This window comes from Pristiophorus japonicus, chromosome 6, assembly GCF_044704955.1.
Source record: "Pristiophorus japonicus isolate sPriJap1 chromosome 6, sPriJap1.hap1, whole genome shotgun sequence".
Lineage (NCBI taxonomy): Eukaryota > Metazoa > Chordata > Chondrichthyes > Pristiophoridae > Pristiophorus > Pristiophorus japonicus.
Genome location: NC_091982.1, coordinates 214546790 through 214565227, shown reverse-complemented (window position 1 = coordinate 214565227; position 18438 = coordinate 214546790). Strand labels below are relative to the sequence as shown.

The following is an 18438-nucleotide window of genomic DNA, read 5'->3' as shown; positions in this document are numbered from 1 at the left end:
ACTTAACGAGGTGGCCTCGGAAATAGCTGATGCATTGACAGTCATTTTCCAACATTCCATTGACTCTGGATCAGTTCCTATCGAGTGGAGGGTAGCCAATGTAACCCCACTTTTTAAAAAAGGAGGGAGAGAGAAAACAGGGAATTATAGACCGGTCAGCCTGACCTCAGTAGTGGGTAAAATGATGGAATCAATTATTAAGGATGTCATAGCAGCGCATTTGGAAAGAGGTGACATGATAGGTCCAAGTCAGCATGGATTTGTGAAAGGGAAATCATGCTTGACAAATCTTCTGGAATTTTTTGAGGATGTTTCCAGTAGAGTGGACAAGGGAGAACCAGTTGATGTGGTATATTTGGACTTTCAGAAGGCTTTCGACAAGGTCCCACACAAGAGATTAATGTGCAAAGTTAAAGCACATGGGATTGGGGATAGTGTGCTGACATGGATTGAGAACTGGTTGTCAGACAGGAAGCAAAGAGTGGGAGTAAATGGGTACTTTTCAGAATGGCAGGCAGTGACTAGTGGGGTACCGCAAGGTTCTATGCTGGGGCCTCAGCTGTTTACACTGTACATTAATGATTTAGACGAGGGGATTAAATGTAGTATCTCCATATTTGCGGATGATACTAAGTTGGGTGGCAGTGTGAGCTGCGAGGAGGATGCTATGAGGCTGCAGAGTGACTTGGATAGGTTCGGTGAGTGGGCAAATGCATGGCAGATGAAGTACAATGTGGATAAATGTGAGGTTATCCACTTTGGTGGTAAAAACAGAGAGACAGACTATTATCTGAATGGTGACAGATTAGGAAAAGGGGAGGTGCAACGAGACCTGGGTGTCATTGTACATCAGTCATTGAAGGTTGGCATGCAGGTACAGCAGGCGGTTAAGAAAGCAAATGGCATGTTGGCCTTCATAGCGAGGGGATTTGAGTACAGGGGCAGGGAGGTGTTGCTACAGTTGTACAGGGCCTTGGTGAGGCCACACCTGGAGTATTGTGTACAGTTTTGGTCTCCTAACATGAGGAAGGACATTCTTGCTATTGAGGGAGTGCAGCGAAGGTTCACCAGACTGATTCCCGGGATGGTGGGACTGACCTCTCAAGAAAGACTGGATCAACTGGGCTTGTATTCACTGGAGTTCAGAAGAATGAGAGGGGACCTCATAGAAACGTTTAAAATTCTGATGGGTTCAGACAGGTTAGATGCAGGAAGAATGTTCCCAATGTTGGGGAAGTCCAGAACCAGGGGTCACAGTCTAAGGATAAGGGGTAAGCCATTTAGGACCGAGATGAGGAGAAACTTCTTCACCCAGAGAGTGGTGAACCTGTGGAATTCTCTACCACAGAAAATTGTTGAGGCCAATTCACTAAATATATTCAAAAGGGAGTTAGATGAAGTCCTTACTACTAGGGGGATCAAGGAGTATGGCGAGAAAGCAGGAAGTGGGTACTGAAGTTGCATGTTCAGCCATGAACTCATTGAATGGCTGGTGCAGGCTAGAAGGGCCGAATGGCCTACTCCTGTACCTATTTTTCTATGTTTCTATGTTTCTATGTTTCAACAATACAACAACCTGGCATACATCCCAACCAGCAGTGTATCAAAAAATATATTGGTACTGAATTTGCAGTCAGAGGCTTCCTGTAAGCGGATGCCTCCGACCAGTGAAGAATCTACGCACTTACCTTCTGCCTCGTGATTCACAGAGAGTTGCGCTCCTGAGCCTCTCTGTCCGCCCGTGGAGGCCCTTTTCCCTGTCAAGAGAATTCTTGGCAGATCGCAAGTTTCGGGTTTTAGCGCATCCGCAGCACATGCCTAAACCTGAAACTTACACAGTCTCTATGGACGCGTACCCATCTTGTATGCACCCATCGTGGCCGCAACTTACGGCCCATTAACTCTATAGAGAGCTTACAGTATACTTTCACGAGAATGATGTCAGGGTTGGAGAAACCATAGTTAGGAGGAGAGACTTGAGACACTCGGCCTATTTCTACTGAAGCAGTGAAAGCTAATGAGATTTAATCGAGAGCAGGGCAGTGGGATTAGTCTTGGATTGCTGTACCAAAGAGGTGATGAAGACACAATGTGCTAAATGGTCTCCTTCTGTGCTGTGGATTAATTAAGGAAAGCCAGCACAGATTTGTTAAAGGCAAATTGTGTTTAACCAACTTGATCGAGTTTTTTGATGAGGTAACAGAGCAGATTGATGAGGACAATGTGGTTGAGGTGGTGTACATGGATTTCCAAAAGGCATTCGATAAAGAGCCACATAGTAGGCTTGGCAGAAAATTTGAAGCCCATCGAATAAAAGGGGCAGTGGCAGCATGGATACGAAATTGGCTAAGTGACAAGAAACAGAGAGTAGCGGTGAATGGTTGTTTTTCGGACTGGAGGAAGGTATATAGTGATGTTCCCCAGGGGTCAGTTATCGGATCACTGCTTTTCTTGATATATGTTGATGACTTATATTTGGGTGTACAGGATACAATTTCAAAATTTGCAGATGATATAAAACTTGCAAGTAAAGTGAACAGTGAGGAGGATAGTGATAGACTTCAAGAGGACGTAGATAGGTTGGTGGAATGGGCGGACACGTGGCAGATGAAATTTATGACAGAAAAGTGTGAAGTGATACATTTTGGTAGAAAGAATGAGGAGGGGAAATATAAACTAAAGCGTATAATCCTAAAGTGGGTGCATGAACAGAGAGACCGAGGGGTACATGTACACAAATTATTGAAGGTGGCAGGGCAGGTTGAGAAAGCAGTTAAAAAAACTTATGGGATCCTAGGTTTCAGGTATAGAGTTGTTTTTTTTATTATTCGTTCTGGGATGTGGGCGTCGCTGGCAAGGCCAGCATTTATTGGCCATCCCTAATTGCCTTGAGAAGGTTGTGGTGAGCCACCTTCTTGAAATGCTGCAGTCCACATGGTGAAGGAACTCCCACAGTGCTGTTCGGGAGGGAGTTCCAGAATTTTTACCCAGTGACGATGAAGGAACAGTGATATCCAAGTCATGATGGTGTGTAACTTGGAGGGGAACTTGGAGGTGATGTTGCTCCCATGTGTTTGCTGCCCTTGTCCTTCTAGGTGGTAGAGGCCGCAGGTTTTGGACGTGCTGCCGAAGAAGCCTTGGTGAGTTTCTGCAGTGCATTTTGTAGATGGTACACACTGCAGCCACGGTACATCAGTGATGGAGGGAGTGAATGTTGAGGGTGGTGGATGGAGTGCCAATCAAGTGGGCTGCTTTGTCCTGGATGGCGTCGAACTTCTTGAGTGTTGTTGGAGCTGCACTCATCCAGGCAAGTGGAGAGTATACCATCACACTCCTGACTTGTGCCTTGCAGATGGTGGAAAGGCTTTGAGGAGTCAGGAGGTGAGACATTCGCTGCAGAATATCCAACCTCTGGCCTGCTCTTTTTGTCACGGTATTTATGTGGCTGGTCCAGTTACGTTTCTGGTCAATGGTGACCCCCAGGATGTTAATGGTGGGGGATTCGGCGATGGTAATGCCATTAAACATCAACGAGAGGTGGTTAGATTCTCACTTGTTGGATATGGTCATTGCTTGGCATTTGTGGCAAATGTTACTTGCCACTTATCAGTCCAAGCCTGAATGTCATCGAGGTCTTGCTGCATGTAGGCATGGACAGCTTCATGTTCTGTGGAGTTGTGAATGGAACTGAACACTGTGCAATCATCAGCGAACGAGCCACTTCTGACCTTATGGTAGAGGGAATGTCAATGAAGAAGTAGCTGAAGACCGTAGGGCCTAGGACACTGCCTTGAGGAACTCCTGCAGCGATGTCCTGGGGCTGTGATGATTGACCTCCAACAAACAACAACCATCTTCCATTGTGCTAGGTGTGACTCCAGCCAGTGGAGAGTTTTTGCCCCTGATTCCCATTGACTTCAATTTTACTAGAGTTTGTTGATGCCACACTCGGTCAAGTGCTGCCTTGATGTCAAGGTCAGTCACTCTCACCTCACCTCTGGAAATGCAGCTCTTTTGTCTAAGTTTGGACCAAGGCTGGAATGAGGTCTGGTGCTGAGTGGTCCTGGCAGAACCCAAACTGAGCATCGGTGAGCAAGTTATGTGTGAGTAAGTGCTACTTGATAGCACTGTTGACGACATCTTCCCTCACTTTGCTGATGCAAGAACCGGGTCGGCGAAAAATTCCACAGCTAAGTTACGCTGGCGGTTTCGAAGTACCGCTGGGGACCGGACCACCAGCGTACACCGTCCATAGATCACCATGGCCTGATTTTTAGCTCAGCGGTGACCCATAAGTAAGTTGGAAAAAAAACACCCATGAGAATCAGCCCAAGATTCCATTTTTTCACTGAGAATCAGGGTGTAAGGCCCATTTTTTATGCTGGGCAGGTTATTTTCTTTTTTGGGGGTATTTTTCGCCGGCGATAATTTTGGGAATCTTAGCGGTCATTTGGGCAGCAATCGGGCGCTGGCGGATTGTTTGGAAACTCTAGCCCTATGAAACTCATATAGTTCAATAGCTTCTACTTTACAACTAATGGAATATTAGATATACCTGCAGATTAAATTATGACAAGCCCATGCCCACTGCACTGTGTAACAACATGTTTATCGGCCTGCATTCAGGGCTGCTTTTGAGCTCTCAGCTTTTGCAAGTTTGCCAGCTGGCATGTATGACATTACTTCTAAGTCTGAAAACACCAACAATAATAAATCTATGCTTTTTGAATATAAATTCACCCTTACAATTCAGCTGATGCCAACATCGTTCATTTACAAGTGAAACTGTGCATACTACTAGATACAATTCATAAGCATGTGAAGTTGCAGGAAACATGGTGGGAAACGGAAAATGTTTGGACTGCACCTCATTAATGCAGCAACCCCAATACTCTAGCAATTGTCTGCTGACAAGTGGGCTGGGTGAACAGGCTGCTGTATGACAAATTGAAAATACAAAAGGCCACAATGGAAAAAATAAAAACATTAACAGTATACCACAAATTTACTTCAGTTAGGCCAAGCAGATTTTCCCACACCTCTCACTTAAACCACACTGCAGAGGTGTGAGCAAGGCTGCTTTCAACGATATTTTCCATTTCCAAATGGAAATGTAATTTTTTTTACATTTTCATCTATGTCTTTATGTGCTTAGACAGATCCAGAAATGAAATGATTATTTGTTTAGCCCAGAGTACATTAAGCTCTAAAGCAGTTTTAAAGTAAAACCAAACTTCACTTTGTACATCAGAGAATGTTGTTCTGAAGTTGCGATAAAAAAAACACCAACGGGGAGAAATTGCCCAGCGCCCCGATTGGAGGCGATAACCTGCTGGGGCCAGGACTTCCTGCGCCTGGTGCAAAAGTCCCGCCCCCGCCACTGAATTGGGCTTACCGCCCCCCAAAAGAAGTGGAGCGCAATCTCACGCACTCCACTTCCTTTATGGGTGGGACCAGTGGCGCTAATGGAGCAAGTAATGCTGACGCCCGGGGACGCTTAAAGGGGAGGGTCGCTGCGCACTCTACACAGGCTCTGATGGCCTCCACTGCACCACCAGGGCAGCCTGCAACCGGGCCTGCAGCCCAGCATCCAAACCAAAATGGAGTGCTGAGCTGCACGATGGCGGCCAAGGGGGAATCAGTAGAGCCGACCCGAGAGTCGGCAAAACAAAGAAGATGGCGGCATGAAGCGCTGGTGATCTCCCCTTTAACTTTTGCGCCACGAACGGATGCCGGCCAGTCTCACGACCCACGAAGCTGGCGTTGGTACCTGCTCGCACCAGCCTCGTGGGCCACGGGGCAGTTTCCCCCGCGGGGCAGTAAGGGGTCGGCGCACAGCGCTGAGGGGTCGCCCCACATTGTGATGATGTCATCGCTGGTTGTGTGGTGGCCCGGGGTGCTACCAGGCCTACCGTGGCAGCACCTTTGCAAACTCCCAGGGAATTTCCCAGCCCCCTCCACCCCCCTGAATGAAAGGTGTCTTGCGACCCCCCCCCCAGCCCCACAGTTGCTAACCGGCCTCTGAAAAAGGAGCAATTTCGCCCCCCCCAAATGTTACCTTGTAGTCCTTAATTATAACTTTCACCAGATATGGAATGAGAACATAATTCTTTTCTTCAATTTTTTCAAATACAAAATCATAACTATTATCTCTAGCTATCTTTCGTGATGCGTTAATTTTTATTCAACCTTTATGTGGAGCACCCAATGCACTTCACATTGGAACAGAAGAGAGTTTATCCCCAACCTTCTCAATACTTTCACAACATTGTCTATGACAGATACACGTCGCAAAGAACAGAACAGGCAGTGGAAGTTTCTACAGTAAATGGACCATTTTATGAAATTAAACAAGCAAGATTTAAGCATTAGATTTTGCCAAAGAACGGTGATAATAGCAATCAAACACAAAGCTCACGTTATCAAACCACTGCACCATTGGAGTCTTTTTTCCAACTTAACTAGTTGATATTTTGCGGCATTGTACATGGACAGTCATGACCAATTTGAAGTTTTTAGGTTTAGATGACAAGGGATAATGAAATCAATATGGGAGAAGCGGACAGGGGTCAAAGGGGAGGAGGAGGAAGCAAACAGGGTAGGTGGGGGAGGTGGAGACGATGACATAAGGAATAGGAGTGGGGCAAGTGAGGAAAGGGGTAGGAGAGCAGGGAGGGGTGGAGGAGAGAAAACAGTGAGAGGGGAGAGAGAAGAGAGTGGGAGAGAAAATAAGTGTTGAGGAAGGGGAATTCAGATCAGCTAAACTAAGGGAACTGGGACATGGGAGAGAAATACAATCACTGGAGAGCAGGGAGGTGTGGAGGGGAATAGTTGTTGGGAGGAGGGGGGGATGAATAAAAAAGAGGTAGCCTGTAGTGGGCAACTGCAGCCAGTAAAGGGTGGGGGTGGGGGTGGGTTAAGGGAATTGTCAACCAGTTGGTGGGGTGTGATTTATTTTGTCTCAAATGGAAAGGTGAGTTGGTATGAAAGTTTTGCCTCAGTGACGGGGGTATATGTATGTTTTCTGCCTCATTATGGGGGGATGGTTAGGGAGGGTCTCGTGTCCATTGCCTGCCTCATTGGAAGGATGAACAGCAACAGATTTGTGTCGAAGGTGGGGAGGTTGTAATTTTTGGTTGAGAGTGCGTGGGAATGAATATGTTTTTATGGTACGTTGCATGGCATCAGGTTTTGGGGACTTTCCAAATAAGATGAGCATTATTCTAGGTTTGTCTTTGCGCATTTGTGCGATTTTATTGATTTCCTATCAAATACTATTCATACAGTTTGGGGAGAGCCATTTTGTCTTCCACTTTGGTTGAAACATTCTTGGCACCATTTGATGTAAAGTCATATTTGCCTGTGATTGCCCGAAGTTGCTTTCAGCTCATTCATACATTTAGTTTCTTCATTCCTTGCCTTGTTCAAACATCTTGTGACATTATTTTTTAAGAGCTCTTTGTTTTTTTACAGAACCTTTAGTTGAAAAAAAAATATTCTCCTGCTTATTTCTGAGGGTGGATTTCTTATTTTTTGCTTTAGGTGGCCTTGTCACAAAACGTGATGTCACATGACATTTTACTCACAGGCCAAGAACAAGTGGAATGCCTTCATGATGTTGCCACCACATAGTGTTTTTAATATATAATAGATTTATTAGAACAGGTAACAATCATGAGAGATACTTATAAAGATTACAGTAAACAGTGGGGGAATGGAAAATCAGAGAACTCACTGGCTCAAAATTTTTATCTGAAGAGTTTTGGAAGGTGCCCGAGATCAATGATTCGTAAACTTTAACACAAGTTGACCATGCCCTCTTACCTGTAGAACGCCAGTACAGGAGTCCAGAAAGATACAACCCTTTGGCTCTTTTGAGATTTTTTCATCTTTGTAAAAATTCATAATGTAAGAGTTATCTGATAACTGTGTTAGTTGGAAGTACCGCCTCTTAAAGGACTGTAGAAAGAAAGCGATTGTTAATACTGTAGTAAAATATGTCTTGGTGATTGTTTGAACAAATGCAAAGTCATTTAAAATTAACATGCTCTAGTTTTAGAAGTTTCAGTAATTCAGTCGCAAAGTGGAACACAATAAAACATTTGCTAAAATACCAATAATTACTGTTGAATCTCTTAACCTTTTCAGTGAAGTAATGTTTGCAAACTGATGCTACTGAATACAATGTTTTGTTCAGTTTTCGTGTTCTTAATATTTGGAACAGCTCTACATTGTAAAATTTAAAACAAATCCAACTATGTTAATGAAATCAGTTAAGGAAAGTACAACTTACTCGGACAGTAATGCTGTTATTCACAGTGCTATTAAAATTCCCTTTGTGAAGCCAGCCAGACTTGTAAACTCCCATTCCTCCTCCACCACCAACCCCTCCTTTCGAAGAGGATAGAGATGTAGTATCCTATAAATCATAACAATAGGAATACATTGATGTTTCACTTTAGTCTTTATTACATTTCTGGTCTAGTCCCCTCTCCCAAATAGGTTACAGCAGTTGTTAGGCTGCAGTCTCTTATCTCCATGCAGTTTGAAAGAAATACAAGTGAGACACAGATATCTGAATGACTAACATCAGGACCACTCAATGCTCAACCTACTAGAGGGACACTTGTTATGCAATGATCCCACAGACCTCTACAACAGAATAGAGTGACATGTCATAATTAGATGTGTACATGAGCTCTGGTTATTTCAGGAACATAACATCTTCAATTTATATAAAAAAGATCAGTCTAATTTGACACCGTCAACACTGTTCTACATAAACAAATCTACTTCCATCCTTTACACGATACTAACTTTTCTTTGTCTTCTAAATGAAAAAGTAATACAACACTGATATTCCCATTGTGAAAGGATTGCACAGGAAGATGTGCAGCACTTGCACGTGATTTATACACTTTGCTCCCAATTTCCCATACAGTGAGTTCCTATTCTCAACCATGCACCATAGAGAGGCAGAGAGCAAAGACCAGACATTTCTCATAACAGGGTTGATCTTGGGCAAAGTTTAGCAGCAGGGGATTAGCCCACCAACTTGCCTGCTCTCTTAGCCTGAAAATGCTACATGCCATAAGGTTCCTAAAGGGGAAGAGAAAGTAACACAATTTAAAAATTAGACCAAAAAATAGCTGCATGTCAGCAGCACTAAGCTCAAATATATAATAATTAAATTGCTGCCAGTCTCTTACAATCCATTGAAGATTACATTTGGACTGATGCATTCCAGAATGATCATGGCAGGATTTTTGAAATGAAATGACAGTAATCCAACTGAATATGAATGAAGTAAATTCTCAGAGACAAATAGCAATGCCTCCTTTAGTCCTGTCCCAACATGGTGCTCGTATTTACATTTTAATTGTTGGCAATAATGATGTAACTGCAGACTGAGCTTTATTTGTAGGCTTAGTATTCTACGGGCGATAGAACGCAAAGTAACTGTGGCTGATAGTTTTGAGTAAATCTGCAATCGCAGATGAGGGACGCAAACAACATAACTGTTAAATTACAATGCTGACAGTGAATATTCTACCAAATGCAAAAATAAAGTCAACAGAGAATACATTAACGATAAACATTTACATCACTTAAACAAGATTTCACAGTCTCTTCGCAGACACCTACCTCATCTTTTTCAACATCATCATGATCAATCTCAAATGCATGTGAAGGTAGTTTTTCTGGCCTAAATTGTTGTCTACAAAAAGAAACATATTTCTAATTACCTTATTCATCTCCTCACTGTATAAACTCCAGTCACAAACAGTTTTACTTTTGTCAAATTATACTCTTCTTTTTGTGCCCTTACCCACAATATTTGTTGAATACTGCACTGAGTTTTTAAACACATATTGCTATTGACAATTATACATGATTTTCATGTAAAAATAATGGCAGGATTATTGTACAATTATTTGACTCATATGAATTAATCAATCGATTAGTTTGGAAGGAGATTGAATCTCCATTCTCTCCCCACCCTTGTACCTGGCAAGCTGCCCCTCGCTTTCACTGTCCTGCCACTCAATCAGTGCCAGTTTCCAACGGAATTCTCTTTAATGACACTGCTCTCAAAATAAATAGCATAACTGTAGGATATACAGAAATGTTCACCCATTGAAGAAAACAAAGTTGTGTATGCTGGTGCTATATGTTTCATAAGCACATAAGAACATAAGAAATAGGAGCAGGAGTAGGCCATTTATAATGGGAAACAAAGAAATGGCAGATCAATTGAACAAATACTTTGGTTCTGTCTTCGCGAAGGAAGACACAAATAATCTTCCGGAGGTACTAGGGGACCGAGGGTCTAGTGAGAAGGAGGAACTGAAGGATATCCTTATTAGGCGGGAAATTGTGTTGGGGAAATTGATGGGATTGAAGGCTGATAAATCCCCGGGGTCTGATTGTCTGCATCCCAGAGTACTTAGGGAAGTGGCCCTAGAAATAGTGGATGCATCGGTGATCATTTTCCAACAGTCTATCGACTCTGGAGCAGTTCCTATGGACTGGAGGGTAACTAATGTAACACCACTTTTTAAAAAAGGAGAGAGAGAGAAAACAGGTAATTATAGACCGGTTAGCCTGACATCAGTAGTGGGGAAAATGTTGGAATCAATTATTAAGGATGAAATAGCAGCGCATTTGGAAAGCAGTGACAGGATCGGTCCAAGTCAGCATGGATTTATGAAAGGGAAATCATGCTTGACAAATCTTCTGGAATTTTTTGAGGATGTAACTAGTAGAGTGGACAAGGGAGAACCAGTGGATGTGGTGTATTTGGACTTTCAAAAGGTCTCTGACAAGGTCCTACATAAGAGATTGATGTGCAAAATCAAAGCACATGGTATTGGGGGTAATGTACCGGCATGGATAGAGTATTGGTTGGCAGACAGGAAGCAGAGAGTCGGGATAAACAGGTCCTTTTTGGAATGGGAGGCAGTGACTAGTAGAGTGCCACAAGGATCAGTGCTGGGACCCCAGCTCTTTACAATATACATTAATGATTTGGATGAAGGAATTGAGTGTAATATCTCCAGGTTTGCAGATGACACTAAATTGGGTGGTGGTGTGAGCTGCGAGGAGGATGCTAAGAGGCTGCAGGGTGATTTGGACAGGTTAAATGAGTGGGCAAATGCATGGCAGATGCAGTATAATGTGGATAAATGTGAGGTTATCCACTTTGCTGGCAAAAACACGAAGGCAGAATATTATCTGAATGGCGGCAGATTAGGAAAAGGGGAGGTTCAATGAGACCTGGGTGTCATGGTTCATCAGTCATTGAAAGTTGGCATGTAGGTGCAGCAGGCGGTGGAGAAGGCAAATGGCATGTTGGCCTTCATAGCTAGGGGATTTGAGTATAGGAGCAGGGAGGTCTTACTGCAATTATACAGGGCCTTGGTGAGGCCTCACCTGGAATATTGTGTTCAGTTTTGGTCTCCAAATCTGAGGAAGGACATTCTTGCTATAGAGGGAGTGCAGCAAAGGTTCACCAGACTGATTCCAGGGATGGCTGGACTGACATATGAGGAGAGGCATATATGACATATATGTCCAGAACCAGGGGACATAGTCTTAGGATAAGGGGTAGGCCATTTAGGACTGAGATGAGGAGAAACTTCTTCACGCAGAGAGTTATTAACCTGTGGAATTCTCTGCCGCAGAGAGTTGTTGATGTCAGTTCATTGGATATATTCAAGAGGGAGTTAGATATGGCCCTTACAGCTAAAGGGATCAAGGGGTATGGAGAGAAAACAGGAAAGGGGTACTGAGGTGAATGATCAGCCATGATCTTATTGAACGGTGGTGCAGGCTCGAAGGGCCGAATGGCCTACTCCTGCACTTATTTTCTATGTTTCTTTGTTTCTCTTTCGCCCCTCGAGCCTGCTCCACCATTTAGTAAGATCATGACTGATCTGATCTTGGCTTCAACTCCACTTTCCTGCCCACTCCCCAAAATTTCAATTCCATGCCTAATTTTTTCAATCAATACTGTAACATTTATACAACTCTTTCTTTAAACCTTTACTTGTATCCAAACCAAGTCACAAATAAGGCATCAAATATTCCTCAATTGTAAACTAATAATACTCTTCAGGCATTCAGGTTTTCTGCAGTGAAATTGTGTGTGGACCTGGACAAATGAAAGTAAACAACGATATCACAGAAAACTAGATCAAAATGAGATAACATTTTTAAAAGCTTACCGAGGTAACTGTTTAAGATCCCCTGAATAGTTTTCATATTTGTAGTTCACTGTATTCCAGTTGGAATTGTAATACTTGCAGGCCTAAGGAAGTGATACAAAAGTTAGCCAGCAAGATTATTTCCAAATTCCTGACATGAATATCCAGCCAAAATAACAGCAAATTTAATGGCTCTCACTATTATTAATGTGTAAATCATCCAACAACTTGTGGTGATGAAGTGATACCTTGTGAATTGTACATCACCACAAATGCTGGACAATTTGCGCCACTCCGCCATTAGCCTGGCAAAAATGACAGTTCACCCTGAACCTCCTTGTAAGTTTAACGAAGTTGCTGCATTTGCACATTAATTGTCAATTAAACTTGCCACAGAAAGTTAGGGCTGGTAATTAATGGCATTATTACCTTTTTAATGAGTAAATTTCTGTTTCTGTAATTCCAATCAATCTGTCCTGCCCAGAAAGGGAACAATTTAAACTTTGGCATTGCATTCTTATAAGTAGTAAATTGTTCCAATAGATTTTTAAAACTTTTAATTTTGCACTTTGTTCTGACTTTTGAAATCTGTCTTTTTTTCTCTCTTTTAGTCCAATCTTCCTGTCACTCTCTACATGATTTGACTCTAATTGACCCCCTCAAATTCACCCTCCTTCTCCGTTTGTTTCTCAAAACTTAAATCTCATTGGTTCAGGAGATAGCCAGTTGGTCCCATCGTTCACGAAGTTTAAGATGCTCCGTTACCCTCGCCACACCATTATCAGCTCACACTTCCAGCAACTTACATAGCAAAAATGTTTGAACTGAAGAATGAAAGTAAGGGCCCAAATTTTCTTCAAAAGGGGGCGTGTCCGGCCACTGACGCCTGATTTCAAAGTTTCCACAGTGAAAACGTACTCCAAACTAAAGTAGAATGGAGCAAGTGAAGATTTTTGTAGAACTGAAAAAAAACCTGTTCTACACATTAAAAAATCAGGCGCAGGTTACAAATTAGGCGTCCAGAACGAGATGGGGGGGGGAAGGGAACTCATTAAATTCTACAATAAATCCTTATTTGTACTTCTACAAATATTATACAAATAAATCCAACCTGAATAAACATTTATAAGCAAAGAAAAGATTAAATAAACCTTCTTCCTACCTGTGTGAAAGTGCTTCAGGCACGGAGAATTCTGCAGTTAGCCTGAGGCGCCTGTTCTTCCCGCGGGGGGGCGGGGGGGAGGGGAGAGGAGGCGCCCGTTCTTTCCCGTGGGGGAGTGGGGGGAGGCGCCCGTTCTTTCCCGTGGGGGGGGTGGGGGAAGCACCCGTTCTGCCCGCGGGGGGTGGGGAGGGGAGAGGAGGCACCCGTTCTTTCCCGCGGGGAGGTGGGGGGAGGCGCCCGTTCTTCCCGCGGGGGGGGGAGGCGCCCGTTCTTCCCGCGGGGGGGTAGGAGGCGCCCGTTCCTCCCGCGGGGGGGGTGGGGTAGGAGGCGCCCGTTCTGCCCGCGGGGGGGGGGGGGAGGCGCCCGTTCTTCCCGCGGGGGGGTAGGAGGCGCCCGTTCTTCCCGCGGGGGGAGGGGGGTAGGAGGCGCCCGTTCTGGCCACGAGGGGTGGGGAGGGGAGAGGAGGCGCCCATTCTTTCCCGCGGGGGGCGGGAGCGCCCGTTCTTCCCGCGGGGGGGGTAGGCGCCCGTTGTTCCCGCGGGGGGGGTAGGAGGCACCCGTTCTTCCCGCGGGGGGGGTGGGGGAGGGGAGAGGAGGCGCCCGTTCTTTCCCGCGGGGGGGGAGAGGAGGCGCCCGTTCTTCCCGCGGGGGGGGAGAGGAGGCGCCCGTTCTTCCCGCGGGGGGGGGGAGGAGACAGTGAGAAGGCTGCAGTGAGATGTGCTGATGGCAATGTGCTTTTATTTTTAAAATTTTCAAAAATTAAACAGCTACAAAGAACTACAAAAATGGCCGAGTGCAAATGTTTTTTTCACACTGAGCATGCGCGAACACTCCAACGCGCACGCGCAGCGTTGCCGGCAGGAAAAAACTAATTTAAATAGTACCCGCCCCCTCCCACTTACAAAATCGGCGCGAGTGTAGGCTCTGCCCCCCTGGGCGCCGCGCCAGGCAGACAAGGAGCTGCAGAACGCTCCAGAATCGCGATTTTTTTTTTAGGCGCCGTTTTAGGCGCGAAAAACGGGCGCCCAGCTCGGAGGGGCGCCCATTTTTTATCGTGTGGAAACTTGGGCCCTAAAAGTCTAACTAATGGGGCACACTGTGAGATGCCTCACTCCAGCAAATTCTTAGCCAATAATTATGGAGGCATGATTAGAATAGTGCATGTGTTCTTCAGTGGAATTAAGGCTATAGGCAGACGAAAATTAATTTATTTTATGAACAATGTGCTTTTTAATTATTTTAATTGTAGCATTCATATTCCTGGCTATTTTACTGAAACATTTAACAAAATATGCATTACTTGCTATCAGTTTCCATCACATTCCATTCATATATTAACATTTTTAAAGTAATTATCCTATGATTTACTGAGGGATTTATTAAATTTTAATTTTACTTAAAGCAATTCATTGCTAACAACACAAGAAGAATTTATTTTGTCGGAATGTACAATATCCCTTAAACATGTGTGGTGATTTAAAGAATTCAGTATATTTACTGTATCATTTTGTTGCTCAAACACAGTCATATGAGGTAAAGTGGTATTTTATAGCTGCATTTAGTGACCATGCTCTTGCTAGTTAGTATATTGTCAGTTGTGCGTTGGATAGCAAACCAAGCCAGATATGTTGGTTTCTTACAAGAGAGAAACTTTAGGTTTGCTTGTTAAGCACAACATAACTAACACTCCACCAACACAGTCTTGTAGAAAAGTCACTGTGGCACCTGTTCTCTAAACAATATAGTGGTTGATCATTGTACTCTATATTACTGCAAATTCTGGGCAATTTTGTTACTTTCAATTGATACTGATGGCAAACTAGTACCTGTATTATGCCATCCTTATAAATTACAGAAGAATACCAGTGAAGGACACTAGCAGAAAGTGACAGGGGGCAAGAAAGGAGAAACATATGTCTGTGAGTCCTGCCCCAGAGCCAACACTAGTCGCTTCCAATCGATTCTGTTTTTGGCTAGTTGCAGTGACATCAGCTTCCAGAAAGTCTTTCTCTACAGTTAACCAAATTATTCTTGGCCTTCCATGCTTTGCTTTTCCATTCAATTGCCCTTTCAGTGTTTGGCACAGTAGCCAGGACTTTTGTATCTTGAACATATGACCAAGCCAACTGACACCCTTTTGTTTCACAAGTTGGCTTACTCTAGCTAATAACTCTTTTCCAATAAAAGCATTGCTGCAATGTGCACTTCAAATATAGGTGAAGAGGCTTAGGTGCTATAGTGTCACTTCATTGAGTTTGAAGCTAACATTGGCGTCATCCATTCCAATTGTCACGATCTTTGGTTTATTCCAATTTGTTCTGATTTGTTGTCCAATTTTGTTGATATCTGTTTCTGTACACGTCTCTTTCTAGTTTTTATAATTGTGCCATATCATTTGCAAAATATAGAGCTTCAAGATCCAAGTCCACTGGTTGCCTCTTTGCTCTTGGCAAAGTAGAACTTCTATGAGATAAAATGTTCTTTTCATGGTCCAGGCAGTCATCTGGCAGAATGGATCACCCACCTATTATAGAATCCAGCAATTTTCATTCCAATGAAATCAAATTGTAAAGAGAAGTACACAGAAATAGACATCCACAAAATTGGACAACAAATCTGGCAATGTGCTCTGCCAGATTACCGCCCAGGTGGTGAAAACAAAAATTTACCACATAGTACCTTACAGCACAGAAAGAGACCATTTGACCCATTGTGTTTGTGCTGACTTGCTGTAAAGAAATGCAAAACTAATCCCATAAGATAGCCCTGTATTTTCCTCTACTTCAAATATTTATCTAATTTATCCTTAAACAGTGCAGTGATCTCTGTCTCAACCAAGGCCTGTAGCAGAACATGCCATGCTCCACTAACCCTCTGTGTAAGGAAACTTCATTTAACCTCTTTCTTTACTTTCTTAAGGATAATTTTAAGTCGTTGCCCCCTCCTCACTGAATCCCCAACCAGAACAAATATGATTGGATTTTTGGTTGTCTATAGCCTCAGTTAGAGGCCAGCGGGAACGTTAACACGAGCATTAGAGCTTAGTGACCGGGCACGTAGTTTTTACTGCCTTGACAGAAAATTCATTAGAGGCTCACCGGGGACGCAAATCAATAATGCCTGGCTGCTGACGATCACTCCGATCATGATGTATTCTTGGTGCAATGCTCACACTTGCGCCCTGGTCGGTAAATTCGGTGTATGCACCTCATTGAGCAGCCACCAATAACAACGTCTGGAAAAACAGTTGGTACAGGCTGGCAGAGTCATTAACTGGTGACTACTTAAAGGGATGAGGAAGCGCTTCCCTTGGAGGTCACAGTCAGTGCAACGTTTACACAGAGCATGGTGCGTGAGCCTCCGAGTTTGCAGTGGCAGACAGACATAATGGTGCAGGTTGAAAACAAGTGATTTTGAAAACTTTAATTGGTGCAATACTATGCCATACCTTTAACACGAGGCTTTTCCAGGGATCTGAATCAGAGTTCCGCGCATGTGCAATAGGTCTGCAAAATGTACCGACCAAACTTTCGTTATTGCCCCCCCAGATATGCAATGGCTGATTTATCGTCCGTCAGCTCTTCGACCGATTTTGATGAATTTCTGGGCGGGAGACGCAATCTTTTTCAAGGCGCTAAAAGTCCCACTTTGCCTAGATTAACGCTGCAACAGAGGCGCAACCGAATTTCTCCCCCATAGTCTTTCCCTATTCACCCTATCAACAATTTTCAGAATTAAAAACATCTCTATTAAATCTCCCCAGCCTTGTCTACTCCAGCAACAATAGTCCGAGTAACTCAAGTCTCTCCTTATAACTATAGTTTCTCATCTCTGGCAGCATCCTGGTGAATCCACACTGTATGTTCTCTATGACTTTGATATCCTTCATATAATAGGGTACTCAAAACTGAACACATTTCCCTAACCATGTCCTAACCAATGTTTTGTATGAATTCATTATTAACTTCTTTATTTTTGTCTTCTAGGTTTCATCTACCTCTGCTCACACTTTCAGGGAATTATGTATTTGTTCATCCATCTTCAATGAAGCTGGATTTCAATGGCAAAGAAAATTAGGTGGAGTGTTCTTTGGGCAGCTGATCCACTGCCACCCATTTGGTGCCCCCGCTGAAGCTGAATTTCACCCCTTTGTATCTGTTCCAATCCAATTTTTGATCAGTCTCTTTAGAGGCCTGCTGATATGTATGTGCCTAAATCACTCTGTGCCTTTGCTGCTCCATTTTTCTCCAGTTCTGTAACTGAACAGCAGAACCCATGAAACATTCTACCACTATCATGTTTTTGTCGAATATGTAAACATCAAGATTCAAGCGATTCAGGTGACAGCACAAGACTCTCAAAGCTGAAATTCTAGTCTCAGAGCAGCAGAGTAAACAGTTTATATGAGCAGCATTCCTATTAATTCTTTCATTCTGGCACAAACATAAAAGGAATGCTTACAAGTACCCAACAGCAATTTGATTATTTTCTGTAATGATCACTGCAAAAGACCAGCTCTTAATAAGTCACTATTATGCACAACAATGCAGTATTATTTGTAACTGCATAAGATTCCAGTTTATCCATTCATTGTACAGCCAACATATTATTTTAAATAGAGTTCAAAATTCCTATGAATATTTTATTATGGACTATTTATAAAGCTGTGGTTTCAGGACCAAGGTCAATTGTATCATGAGCAGGACGTCTTTCCACAATTCTCCTCTCGTCCCAAAAATATCTCAGTTAATTATATTTGTAGAATACATCCTATTTAATGTATGTTTTCAGCTAAGCAACTTGTAATTTATTTATTATTTTTTTAAATTGTTGGATGGGAATTATTTTACTGGGCAGCTGATTAGGTCCCAAATAGGCTCTCATGATAATTTGTTTTTCTGTCATTGAAAACTAGTACAAAAGCAAAGTCCTACTTCCAGGACAAGGCCTTTTCTGTACCCTCTCAATTTCCCATTGTGAGTCAATGGTAGTACACATGCAGAGAGGGATTACGACATTTTATTTTTTGTAGTGATTTCAATGTCACGGATTCTAGGGTGAACAATGCAA

The 18438-nt window shown here is 43.3% G+C and overlaps 1 protein-coding gene across 1 annotated transcript in view; it reads right to left on the bottom strand.

The window, feature by feature from the left end:
• The window catches only part of dock10 (dedicator of cytokinesis 10), a 316489-nt gene that overhangs the window by 169777 nt on the left and 128274 nt on the right, over positions 1–18438 (bottom strand). The window contains exons 4-7 of the mRNA XM_070883587.1: positions 12228–12310; positions 9646–9718; positions 8294–8419; positions 7825–7959 (exon numbers count right to left, since the gene is read on the bottom strand). Of these exons, the coding sequence (XP_070739688.1) occupies positions 7825–7959; positions 8294–8419; positions 9646–9718; positions 12228–12310 (417 nt within the window). The remainder of the gene's footprint in view (positions 1–7824; positions 7960–8293; positions 8420–9645; positions 9719–12227; positions 12311–18438) is intronic.